General features: G+C 41.0%; 1 protein-coding gene across 2 annotated transcripts in view; it reads left to right on the top strand.

Annotated features, from left to right (window-relative positions):
* The window catches only part of LOC125485119 (formylglycine-generating enzyme-like), a 29,210-nt gene extending 16,370 nt beyond the window's left edge, over nt 1-12,840 (top strand). Inside the window, exons 3-4 of one of the 2 annotated variants that reach the window (XM_048606394.1) lie at nt 5,336-5,410; nt 12,811-12,840. In XM_048606394.1, the coding sequence (XP_048462351.1) occupies nt 5,336-5,410; nt 12,811-12,825 (90 nt within the window). In that variant the 3' untranslated portion in view covers nt 12,826-12,840. Of the gene's footprint in view, nt 1-5,335; nt 5,411-7,328; nt 7,437-12,810 lie in introns of those variants that run through there. The other variant, XM_048606393.1, reaches the window with a different exon arrangement.
* Nucleotides 12,841-14,034: the final 1,194 nt, after the last annotated feature.

The raw sequence follows: 14,034 nt of genomic DNA, 5'->3' as shown, positions 1-14,034 counted from the left end.
CTACACCTGCCCCTACACCTCCCTCCTCACCCCCATCCCAGGCCCCAAGAAGACTTTCCACATCAAGCAGATGTTCACCTGCACATCTGCTAATGTGGTATACTGCATCAGCTGTTCTGTTGTGGCCTCCTCTACATCACCTGGATGCTGCCATCCAGGCTGGTTATTTGTTTCAACTTAAGAAAAAAACCATGGCCTCGCTAGTTGTTTATCTTCTCAGAATACTCAGTGCCTCTTGTTCAATCTCTCTCTTAAAAGAAACCAGAACAAGTACACTTTTTAAGCCACAGTGTTGTCACACATGCAATGGGATTCGATTAAGTATGACTGGATTATAGTTTGGCATAATCTGGTGCAAGGGTATTATGGGTCTACCTCCAACACGTGGACTGCAGCAGTTCAAGAAGACGACTCAACTAGCACCTTCCCAAGGGTAACTGGGGACAGGCAATAAATGCTGGCCCAGCACCATGAATGAATTTTTTAAAAAAACTAACCATTTTGTTTGGGATCCGCATGTGTAAACTCTGGAGGGCCAGAGCTGACAATATGATCCTATTGGTTTATTGGTAACCTCTCCACTATTGCATAGTCATACCCACCAGCTACTTGGGTTTCTTGCTTGTCATTCTTTGGGGGTTTCTATTGAAAAGCTTCACATGAACAGTCCTAGCCTATCATAGGCGCAATGGTTGAGGTCAACGCAAATTTCTATACATCTCTCTTTGAAAATAATAACACTTTAACAAGACCTTCCCATGGACCGTTGATTGTACCTTGTCTCTTTTGCTGTTCATATTCTGTAGTTTATTCTCTCTACATTCTATAAATGTCCTCTTATCACACAGTCGCTTACGAATCCTCCCCTCTCGTCCTCTGAAGCAGTATTTTGTAACTCTTTGCTTTCTTCACACAATACAATATCTCCTGTTTTTTCCATGTGACCACCAGCATACTGACAGTGGGCTCCCTCCTGACCTCTGCTAAACCCCATCGTATGTTCAACTGCAGTTACAGCAGCTGAAAGTGTCCCGTTATAATGTCTGTTGCACCTCACTAGGGTAGCAGGCTGGAAATCGAGAGCAGCTACTTCCAGAATCGTTACAAAAGTTAAACATTTTAAAACGTTGGCAGAATTCCCCAAATTACCCGTATTTTAGATCCAAGCGAACAGAGCATGAACTAGGCCTCTATACTTAACAAGAATTATGGTTTACAAATGAATAGAGTAACTACAGAAATGTTTATGAAATATCCTTTATATAATTCATTAAAACTGTAACCCACTGATAACCCGCCCCCCCCCCCTCTTCACACCCCTCTATAAAAATGGGGGAAAAGGCTGGGAAGACAGTGTAATGGTCACCCTCTTCAGGGTTTGTTGAGATGATCCTTTCGTTGATCATAACTTTGCTTTTGATCTTCCTTCTCCAGATATTTTCACTTATTTGTAGTAGGCACAGGGTGACTGGTTCCCAGGTTTCTGACTTAATAATTGAAAGTCAAAGATAAGAATCAACTGATGAGGGGAAATGCATTAGCTCTCTTCAGTCTTGAGGTCCTTGCTACTGCAGAGCAAAAACAACACCCTCTCTTCCAGAGGTCTGTTGACTTAGAGACATAAAGTCCTACAGCACAGAAACAGATCCTTCAATCAAATCAGTCCATGCCGAACAGAATCCCCATCTAGTCCCACCTGCCTGCTCCTGGCCCGTATCCCTCCTCCGGAAGTTCATTCTATATGCCAGCCACGCTCTGTAAAAATTTGTACTTCATGTCTTTTTTTTTTAAATCTTTCTCCCCTTATCTTAAAAATATACCCCCTAGCCTTGAAATCCCCCATCCTAGGGATAAGACACCTACTATTAACCCTGCCTATACCCCTCATGATTTTATAAACGTCAACTTCCTACGGTCCAGGGGAAAATATCTCAGCCTTTCTTTATAACTCCAACCTTCCATACCTGGCCACATACTGGTAAATCTCTTCTGAACCCTCTCTAGCTTAATAATATCCTTCCTATAACTGGGTGACCAGAACTGGACACAGTACTCCAGAAAAGGCCTCACCAATGTTCTGGACAATCTCAACATGACTTCTCAACTCATATTCAAAGGACTGAGCAATGAAGGAAAGCATGCTAAACACCTTCTTAACCACCCTGTCTATATGAGACACAAACTTCAAAGAATTATGTACCTCAATCCCCTTGATCTGTCTGTTCTACAACACTACCCAAGGCCCTACCATTCCTTGTATAAGTCCTGCCCCGATTGTTATACCGAATGTAATACTTATGACCAAACATTGGGATCCACAGGTTGTTCAGCAACATGGGAGTGAATTACATAGTTGTTGGCAGACAGGCAAATCTTTGTTATTGACAACTGGTCACCACTTCACAGACCAATCAGCTACTCGTTGCTAGACAAATCTCCATTCATAGACCATTCTATGTACTCGGTAACTTGCTTTTTAAAAATGCAGTAATCTTTCAACTGTCTTGGCTTTTAAACCAATCCTTTCCCCATTTCAGTCCACAATCAAAAATACAAAGATAAAAAGATATGGTCTTTGGCAACAATGATAATATCATCACATAGTGAAGGAAGATAAAGTGTTACACTTGTACAGTAAGGTATGATGTTAAGTCTGAACATATTGGGATGCTAATATGAGAAAAAAGGAGCTTTTCAACAAATCATTGTTGACTTGTGGCTTTAAGTCACTTTCCTCCCTGCCCCACAATAATCTTCGATTCCCTTGTTGATCAAAAATCTGTCTTAATTAGCCTTGAATATAATCAATGACCTACTCTCCACTGGTTACTGGGAATAAAATTTCAAACATTAGCAATCCTCAAAGAAGTTGTTCCTCTTCAAATCTATTCCTCTGCATAATACCATATGCTCTTCACTTCAGTCAACTTTTGTATGGCTACCTTAACACATGCATTTTGGAAATCCAAAAGCACTTATGTTTAAACTGTATCCCCTAGTTCTTTATTCCCCTCTGAGGGGAAACATCCTCTCTGCATCTACCCTAATGTAATTGTTTATTTCAGCAAGATCACTCTCTTTCTTTCACCTTCAGTAAGTATAGATCCAATATGAGCAAGATACTGGAAATTTGAAATTTCTTCAGTATTTTATGCTTTTTACTCCGGTCTTGTCGCATCTGTGGAAAGCAGAACTGTTGATGTTTTGAGTCAGTATGAGTCTTCAGAACTGAAAGGTCTTCAGTTTTTAGCCTCTTCAGTTGTGGAGAGCCACGTTAGGCTTGAAACATTAATTCTTGTTTCTTTGTCCAAGTATAGGTCCGACCTGTCCAATGCTAACCGATAAGGCAACATTTCAGGAAACAGCCTAATGCACCTTCTCTAAACTGCTTCCTGTGCAAGTATATGCCTTCTTTAAGTCAGGTGGCCACATCTGTACACAGTACCCTAGTTATGGTTTCACCAATGCCCTGTACAGTTATAACAAAGCTACTCTAATTTTATACACCATTGCCCTCACCGCCCTCCCTTACCCCCCTATGCAGTAAAGGCCACCACGCTGTTTATTTCTTGCTGTACTTGCATGCTGATATTTAGTGATTCATGGGGAACATGCGGGTTCCTGCGGTGCAGCATTCTGCTGTCTCTCCCTATTTAAATAATGTTCTGTTTTACCATTCTTACTGCCAAAGTGGACAAACTCTCATTTTACCTTATTCTACTCCATTTGCAATTTTATTTTCTTTTTTTTTCCAACTCCCTCAACCATCCATTTGCAGACAATTTGTACTTGCATGACTTGCCTTCTAACCTAACCGCGAAGCGTTGTGAATTGGACGGCAGGGCAATCAGCCCCTCCATTCATTTAGTTTGCAGTTGGTTAAGCCCCCAGCACTGATCCTATGGCACTCCACTTGTTAGAGTTTGCCCACTTGAGCATGACCCGTCTATCCCAAATTTGTTTCCTGATGATCAGCCAATCCTGGTCTCCGTACTAATACATCACTCCACAATGCTGTATGATCTTAACTTGTTCAGTCTCCCCTTGTTTGGACTGAAAACAACAAATGCTGGAAATCGCAGCGGGTCAGGCAGCATCCATGGAGAGAAAGTTTTGAGTCTAGGTGACTCTTCACCAGAGCTTCAGCTAGATGCTGCCTGACCCGCTGTGATCTCCAGCATTTTTTGTTTACAGCTCAGATTCCAGCATCTGCAGTAATTTGCTGCTCTTGTTTGGAACCTTGGAGGAGACTGGTACAATAACAACACTTAAAAGGTATCTGGATGGGTATATGAATAAGAAGGATTTAGAGGGATATGGGCCAAATGCTGGCAAATGGGACTAGATTAATTTAGGATATCTAGTCAGCATGAATGAGTTAGACCGAAGGGTCTGTTTCCACGCTGTACACCTCTATGATTCGAACGAATGCATTTTCGAAATCCAAATACACTAATCTACGGGCTTCCCCTTTATTCACCCTGCATGTTACAACATCTAAAAGCTCTAATAATTTTCAGACAATGCTCTGCAAATAATATTCCCTGTACATTGTACATCTGTCAACAATGGCACTGCTTGAGTCAACAGTGCAGACCCATTATTATAGCTGCCTTTAGAAGCTGTGAATAGCACTCAGGTTGGGAATTTCTACTGCCCTGTTTCCACCTGCGAGTGGTTGGAGGAAGAAATGTCAATGCACCAAGTGCAATCATTAGCATGAAGACAACTTTGGAGTTGAATGGGTGTATGAATATAAAAATCAGGAGCAGGAGTTGGCTTTTCAGTCCCTCCAGCTTCTCTGCTATTCCATAACATCATGGTTGATGTAATTATGGCCTGAACCTGCCCCTCAGAACACTTTGACTCTTTCGTTCGTCAAGAATCTTTATACCTCTGCCTTAACAACGTTCAGTGACCTGTGTCTGCTATACTCTAGGAGTAGAATTCCAAAGACTAAGGACCTTCTGAGAATGCATTGCCTTTTAACTTGTCTCAATTGGCAGACCCTTTCATTTTTTAAACTGTGACCACCCCACCTAGTCTGTCCCAGAAGGCGAAGCACCCTTTCAGCATCCACCTCCTCAAGTCCTTGTGAAATCAGTATCTTCTGTGTTTCAAAAAGATTGCTCCTTCACACAAATGGACAGAAGAAAGCAACTGCACAAATCTTTTAACTTTTTAAACACAGTATTCGATACGTGACTGAGACTTTTAGAAACAAGACTGGAAGTTTGAAGCAATCAGGGCAGCACTGCAGCGTGCAAATGAATGAGAAAACGAGACCCTAACTTGGCTGCAGTTAACAGTCAATTATTGTTTGTTTCCCCATCAGGCAGAAAAGTTTGGAGACTCTTTCGTGTTTGAGGGGATACTTAGTGACAAAGTGAAGAGCACCATTACCCAAGCTGTAAGTATCGTGTGTACATTGTCCTGCATGTTACTAAACGTTGTGACCAGTTACCAATGAGATGGAATCGTGGCTTAAGTTCTCGAGTTTTATCTTATTGTGGGTGAAAATATCTAACCATGTTTCTCGTCTGTGGAATATCATATATCATCAAATTTGAAAGCACTCATGCACATGCATTCTCTGTGGGTGTCTATTCACCTATATATTAAAGTTTCCCATTTAGACTCTTGTTGTTTTTAAACATAATTTCATGCTGAGACTTAAACTCTTCATGAACCTTTTTCTGCCTCTCCTCATGTAACATTATCATTACCCAGAGCTTATTGATCTAGATTCTATGATGCCACTTGATCTGAATGGGTTGAGTAGAAAAGGCAAGTCCCAAGAATTTCTTCAGCTGATTTGGGGATTGAATCCATGCTGTTGCCAATGTCAAACGTCATGCACTAACCAACTGAAATACCTGACTCTACTTATGAAACTTTTAGAATGTAAATTCTATGTGTAAACAGTTTCCTTTACCAGTACGGGATCTGACCAGTAGCAGCCTACTGAAGTTCCTTCGCAAATTCCCATAGTTTTGTCTATCGAAGAGCCTTTGTTTATCGTCTGTTGACAACATCGTAAAAAGTCTATTGATATTTTAACACTTTTGCTGACTGCTGAAAGAATAGATCCTAATGTTGCATGTTTAAAAAATGTTTGTTATAATAACATTGAATGAAATGAACAATTGTGTTTACATAAAAAGTAGTTTGCCCTGCAGACCATATGTTACTGAGTTCTGCAGTGGTATCTGTTGTCTACGCTTTCCTTTGGTGCCTAATGCAATTGTCAACCCTTCTTGACGTTTGCTTGCAACCAGCACATTTCAGCTCTATAAATGCTTTGAGTTGCTCCAATTTTACTGTACTCTGATGTCTTGCCATATGTGGTGCAGTGAATTTCATTCCAATTGGCAACCATGTGGCTGAATGTTGAAATCGTGTGATATTAATAAGCCATATAGAGTTGATCGCGACTTCAATAAGGATTATGGGCTTCAAATGCCAATTGGTGTTCTTGAAGAAGCACTCACAGGCTCAGACTTAAATACCTCTGAGCACAAGTGCTTAGAAAAGTGCTCTAGTAAATTTGTGACTCATGTTTTATATAGAAATCAATGTGTGGAATCTGGTCTGGACAAGGAAAAGAATACAATGCATTAAATCTGAGTTTTTTTTTAACCTCAATAGCATTAAAGTTGATATAGACCAAACTTGGTGAAATCATAGCATCATGCATCATACGTACATCAAGTCTGTATGGCCAACTTGCCAATCTTTTGATCTGAGTTTTAATTTTCATAATTGCTGCAATTGCCGTATTGGCATTGGCTACTAAGACATATGCATGATTATGTGCGGTTAACTGAGTATATATGTAAACAAGAATAAGGCAATTATCACTTGGCAGGTTGAATCGCAAGGTTGGGTGTGCTATGGGATGAGAGATACGATTGGCTTCAGGTCTAATATGTTTGGTTGATGAAGTGGATAGGGATGATAAGAATTTTTCTTTTCATCTCACTATTGCTCTCCTTTGATTGTCTGAGCTGAGTACCCACAGGATGAAGACTCAAAATGTTTGTACAGCTGCTATGATGGTCTATCAGACTGATATGTGCCCCAGGCACTTTACCCAAGTGTTTATCTTGGCAAGTGATGGGAAATGTGAGTTGCATCAAAAAATTGGGGTTTTGCTTATCATCCTGTAGGCAGTTAATAGTTAATAGACGATGGGACTAGTCCCAGCTCTTGTAGGTTTGGCGACAAGACCCTGGAGAGAGGAGAGAGTAGTTATGAATGATTAATGTTCTTATTGCATCTATTGTGCTTATCAGTCAACGTGTCCTGTTTCCATCCTTCTTGCATAGGAGCAGCAAAATCACCTGGGTTTCAAGTCTCCTTGACAACAACTGATGTTGCCATCACCACCTGAAAGTGGGTATCTTTATTAGAATAAAGCAACTTCTGGAAATTTCCATGATAATCAGTCCAAGCCCTATCTTTGTTGACGTACCTTGCTATTAGGAAATAAAAACAGAAAATTCTGGAGAAACGCAGCACATTGGCAGCATCGGACAGTTCATCTTTTCAGGTTTTGTCAGAACCTGAGGAAAGGTGCTCCTTTCTTCTGCTTCCCCCAAAGACTGCCCAATGACAAGTGTTTCCAGTTTCATCTGTTGTCAGACTCCAGTGTCTCAAGTATTGTGTCCTCATCCCTCAATATTTAACACTGTTGCATGTTACATGTATCCAAAATAGTTCTTCCCTCCCTCGCACACCTTGCGACTTTCCTGCAAACACTGCGTGCTTGGATCATAGTCATCAGAAAGGTTCCAGTCAAGCCCCAATTTTTCGATGTGAGCCCAGAACATGAGTGATGACGAACTGTTAGGTTTTAAACAATTGACTCTGCCTTCAAACCTGCTTGTATACAATCCAGCAGCAATTATTGCCAAGAGCAGCAAATCCGCCTCATTCTGTACCCTCCAGTGGCACTGATGAGGAATTGTCAGAACCAGTCGCTTCACTCATCAGTTAACCCAGTGGTCACCGGAAGCAAACTGGCAACTTCCTGCTTTCATGCTTGTACACACAGAGTCATAGAGTTGTACAGCACGAAACAGATTTTTCCATCCAACTCATCCATGCCGACCAGATATCCTAAATTGATTTAGTCCCATTTGCCAGCATTTGACCCATATCCCTCTAAATGCTTCCTATTCATGTACCCATCCAGATGCCTTTTAAAGGCTGTAATTGTACCAGCCTCCACCACTTCCTCTGGCAGCTCATTCCATATACACACCACCTTCTATGTGAAAAAGTTGCCCCTTAGTTCCGTTTTATATCTTTCCCCTTTCATCTTAAACCTATGCCCTCTAGTTTTGGACTCCCCTACCCTGGGGAAAAGACCTTGGCTAATCACCCTATCCATGTCCCTCATGATTTTATAAACCTCGATAAGGTCACCCCTCAGCCTCCGACATTCCAGTGAAAATAGTCCCAGCCTATTCAGCCTCTCCCTTTAGCTCAAACTCTCCAACCTTGGCAAGATCCTTGTAAATCATTTCTGCACCCCTTCAAGCCTAACACCATCACTCCGATAGCAGGGAGACCAGAATTGAACGCAGTATTCTAAAACTGGCTTACCCAATGTCCTGTACAGCCGCAACATGACCTCCCAACTTCTAGTGGTACCCCGAATCAAACAACCTCGATCATTCGTACTGTCTTTGACTTGCTTGCCATTTGGAGGATAAAGTTCTTATTTAAGAAATCTTTTTATTGAGAGGATACAGTCTGAGCCTTTAACTTCAGACTGGCACTTGATACACTTGTATGAGTGAACCAATTTGATTGCTGCGTCTTTGACTTCTGTTTTGGTTGGTAAGTGAACCGAGTAGGCCCAGTGGGCAAGGCCAGTTCAGTTCTTTGATGAGATATCGGGGCCAAAGCTTTCTGCTTGGATGGCTGGAACAAATCCAGGACAGCCTCAAATCCACTACTAACAGTTTTGGAAGCACTGCAGAAGTTTAAAAGAAAAATCACTCTTAATCAAGCATTCACACTTGTGTCAGCTGCATTAATGGGGATTAAAAAAACTAGAAGACAAAACAAAAAACTAGCAATCTGCAATTGGCTGTATTTGACCTTTGAGAGCTTGAGCTTGAGATTGATGCTTGGGGATGAAAGTGGGTGACGTGTTTTACCAAAATCTTGCCATCCTTCCCCTAAGAAGAAAAGAAATTCGAGGCAAGTGAAAAGAGAACTTCTCTCACGAAGAAGAACACCTCATAGGTGATTTATTTTTGTGTCCAGGTCTGATAATGGTAGAACTTAAATGCACTTGGGATCTTGGGATTTATTTTTTGAATGTGGGAACCAACCAAATAGATTTCTCAAATATTAAAGACTTGGAAAGAACTTATGTTGTCTCTGTTTAATTTTCATTCTGTAGAGATGTGCTGAGGAAGCTTACAATCACATTATTCCCAACATGGATAGTATCAATACAAATGCCCAAACCTGTTAATGATTGTTTGCAAATTTGATTGCTTTCCATGGAGTTTTGCAAAGTACAGAAGAATTTGAACCTGATTGTCCCCAAAATGAAAATGATTCAAAAGAATGCCTCCTGACCAATTTTGTCGCAGGTGCTTGGCCTAGATTCACCAAATAAAACAGTAGATGTTCGCGATCTGAAATAAAAACGCTAAGTGCACAAAAAGACAAAAGTCTGAGGTTTGTTGAGTTCCTCTCATCACCAGTGGTGCAATCAGGCTGCAGAAGGTTTTCTTTTGATATGACGAATTGAACTGGAGAGTGGAAGTACTGATGCTAACTGTTTCAGGCAACTGCTGAGGGGAATCATAGCCTGTAAATATTTTTAAAAGTTAGCCCATCAAACCTCACCTAAAATAATATGCACACTTTCTGTCACTGTGGTATTTTGTGTTAAATTTCCCTTATGCCCCTGTGAGACTGATGCAGTGAAATTGGGATTAGCTCCCCACACTCCATGATTTAAAAATAACCCTGGTAGCATTGTGCCATTTAGTTTAATGTAATGTTATTCATTCACTATTATTTAGTCTGCAGCTATCCATTCCATAATGAAGTTGGCTAAGTTTGTTTACATCCCTGATGAGTTTACATATCCTTTGTCTCTTCATATGTTCTGTAGCCTCTATTTCAGTACCAGTATTACAAAAGGGGTGAATTACAATCCTATCTCTCTCTCTCTGTCTGCCTGCCCTAGTTTTACAGTCATTACAGGCTAGATTCAGTGTCTATTAATAATTTCTGTTTCTCTTTAAGTAACCTAATTTAAAATCACTACAACTGTTAATAGGCTATATATAGAGACATATATGCGTGCACATCCTAGTTTTAAATCACCTGTGTCTTAAACTTCTCCCTCAGCCTAAAAAGTATTGGAAGAGTGAAATTCAATTTTCTTTGGGTACTTGTGCATCTTTTTCAACTTGGCTGACTTTCTGCTTTGATTTCTATCTGTTCTCTCCTCATCACCTTTAAACTCTATCACAGTTTTTATATTTAGTTTATGATGGTGTGGGTCATTTAGTTTTTTTTCCCTGTACATGTGACATCTCTACAATGAGCCACAAACTATAGGTTTACAGAAACATTATTTAGCATCTCTCTCTTTTTCTTTCCTTTCAAACCCTCCCATGTTTTTTCCACACAGTTCTCTGGGCAATACAACTTAAGCAATTTTTGTTTGGTTATTTATTTCATTGCTTTCTGTGGAAGCCTGCACAGTTGTCTGACATGAAACCAGCAGCATGAAGATACGTCATTAGATGTGGGAGGTGATTTGAGAAATTGTGAGTTCACGAAAAGTGCTACATAAATGTCAAGTCGTTTCTTTATTCCTTTTTAAGCCTCGTAGACCAGAGTTAACTGGGGTTGAATTCCCCGAATGTAATTTAGAAAAGTGATCTCAGCTGACACAGCAGAATGAACACTATCATGATCTTCTGTACCCTTTGGTTATGGAGAGTCAGTCAACTTTCTTATGCTCTTGATCCCTATCCATTGAATCTACAGCATATGTCAGTGTGGTTATTTTAATCAAAAACAAAGTTGCTGGAAAATCTCAGCAGGTCTGGCAGCATCTGTGAAGGGAAAAACAGAGTTAATGTTTCGGGTCCGGTGACCCTTCCTCAGAACTGTTCTGTTAACTCTGTTTTTTCCTTCACAGATGCTGCCAGACCTGCTGAGCTTTTCCAGCAACTTTGTTTTTGTTCCTGATTCACTGCATCCGCAGTTCTTTCAGCTTTTATTGGTTATTTTAATCAACCTGTTCTCACGAGTTATGGTATACTCTGGAGCAGGATAGACTTGAACCTGAGCCTCCTTGTTTAAAGGTAGGGACACTGTCACTGCACCACAAGACCCTTCTATGCTGATTTTGTTTTATATCCAGAAGTACTCTTACTACTGATGTTTTATTCCACATCACTAAATCACCTCTGTTTTTGTTTTCCGTCCATTAATGGAATAAATCAATAAATCACCCAATTTTTACCAAGGGCGGCATGGTGGCTCAGCGGTTAGCACTGCTGCCTCACAGCCAGAGACCAAAGTTTAATTCCAGCCACAAGTGTCTGTCTGTGTGGAGTTTGCACACTCTCGCTGTGTCTCCGTGGGTTTCCTCCGGGTGCTCCGGTTTCCTCCCACAGTCCAAAGATGTGTGGATTGGCCATGCTAAATTGTCCTATAATGTCCAGGGATGTGCAGGTTATGTGGGTTAGCCATGGGAAATATAGAGTTAGATGGATAGGGTAGGGATGTGGGTCTGGGTGGGGACGCTCTTCAGAGGATTGGAGTGGACTCGGTGGGCCGAATGGCCTGCTTCCACACTGTAGGGATTCTGTGATTCCGTGAATTGCTTAATTTACACCCAAAACCCATTAAGGGCAATGCAATAACAGGGAAGGAGCTCTATGCTAATAATTTTTTTCTAATCAACCTGTTCAGAGATGTTATGACACATCTCTGGACCAGGTGGGACTTGAACCCAGGTCTCCTGGCTCAGAGGTGGAGACAGTACCACTGTGCAGCAAGAGCCCCCTTCTGCACTGATTTCTTTTTATTCTTTTTCCTTCAGTGCTAATAGCGTGGATAACAAGCAGCTCAATACTGTGATTCTCCTGTCTGATAAATAGCTCAGTGCTATTGACATTGTAGCATAGGGCACCCTTCTCCTGTGTAGCCAGAAATATTAATCAACTCCTTCAACTGAGGAGGTGAAAGAAAAATACAGCACGATGAAAACATTATGACCTCAACCAGATATTATCTGTTTTGCCAATAGTTCAGTGCCTTGGTATCACAATGTACTTTCAATCATATTTTATCTTGGTGATTAAAAAAAACTGAGATTAAGGATAATCATATGTCTCTTACATCATTGTTATCAAGACCGTGTTTACTGTAACCTAACTAGCAGGCCAGTGGGAGATTATGTGACTGTGGTGTAAAGGTATATTCCCAAAGTCATAGTTTTGTAATGCCTGCAATTCACCTCGAAGTGTAACCATTTTGAAAGCTAAACTTTCTGCGTGAATTGCAGCTATGAACTATAAAAACAAACATAGCTGCTGCAGAGCTGGGGGAATTGTACGCGTTGGTAAAACTAGTTGGAAACTCAGAGTCACAGAGTACATGCTATTCAACCAAGAGAAATTGCTCGTGAAACTCAGCAGGTCTGCCAGCATCTGTGGGAAGAAGCAGGGTTAATGTTTCAAGTCTGGTGACTCTTTGTCAGAACTGAGTGCATGATTTCTATTGTTTGGATCTTTGCTTCTGCAATTTCCCTTTCAGAGCCCTGGCATGTAAGAGTAGAAGACTGGTGGTTCTTACTTGCCCTTGTACAGGCAAAATAATCTTCAATGAAAGGGTCATTCAGCCAATATTTCATCAACTGGTTTGAAAACTGTAATAAACCCTATGCCTCATCACTTGAGAGTTTAAAATGATCTTTTATTAAAAGTATTTTCTGACTACTTTGCTGTGTTGTTTTTTTTGTTTAAAAAGAAAGCACAGTGTATTAACCTGTTCTTTTCTGGTATCCACTGCCATTCAGCTGTGGGAAATCATAGATGTTGCATTTGGGAACTATAATTTCACTGTATTGTGGAAAATGTCTTCTCGCATTGTGGTCAAGTCCCCTGTGCTTCTTCGGTAGGCTTTGTGCAGGGCAGGTCATGTATTATTAACTTGATTCAATTTTTCGAGGAGGTGACGAAGGTGATCGATGAGGGTGGGGCAATGAATATTGTTTATGTGGATTTTAGTAAGGCTTTCGACAAGGTAGGCTCATCCAGACAATTATGATGTATGGGATCCATGGTGATTTGGCTGTGTGGATTCAGAATTGGCTTCCCCATAAAAGACGGAGGGTACTGGTGGAAGGGTATTTTTCAGGCTGGAGGTCTGTGACTGGCGATGTTCCGCAGGGATCTATACTGGGACCTCTGCAGTTTGTGATACATGTAAATGACTTGGGTGAAAATGTAGATGCGTGGGTTAGTAAGTTTGCAGACGATACAAAGATCGGTGGACTTGTGGATAATGGAGAGGGTTGTCAAAGGATACAGTGGGATATAGATCAGTTGCAGATATGGATGGAGAAATGGCAGATGGAGTTTAATCCGGGTGAGTGTGAGGTGCTGCATGTTAAGGAAAAGTATACAGTTAATGGCAGGACTCTGAACTGTATTGATGTACTGAAGGATCTTGGGGTTGAAGTCCATAGTTACCTGAAAGTAGCCACGCAAGTAGATAAAGTGTATGGCATGCTTGCCTTTACTGGTCGAGGAATTGAGTACAAGAGTCAGGATGTCATGTTGCGTCTCTATAAGACTTTGGTTAGGCCACATTTAGAGTTTTGCGTTCAATTCTGGTCACCACATTACAGGAAGGATGTGGAGGCCTTGAAAAGAGTGCAGAAGAGGTTTACCAGAATGCTACTCAAACAGAAGTTACTGGAAAAGCTCAGCAGATCTGGCAGCATCTGTGAAGTAAAACTCAGAATTAAAGTTCAGG

The sequence above is a fragment of the Rhincodon typus genome, chromosome 16, assembly GCF_021869965.1.
Source record: "Rhincodon typus isolate 14 chromosome 16, sRhiTyp1.1, whole genome shotgun sequence".
NCBI lineage: Eukaryota > Metazoa > Chordata > Chondrichthyes > Orectolobiformes > Rhincodontidae > Rhincodon > Rhincodon typus.
This window is presented reverse-complemented; position numbering and strand designations above follow the sequence as displayed.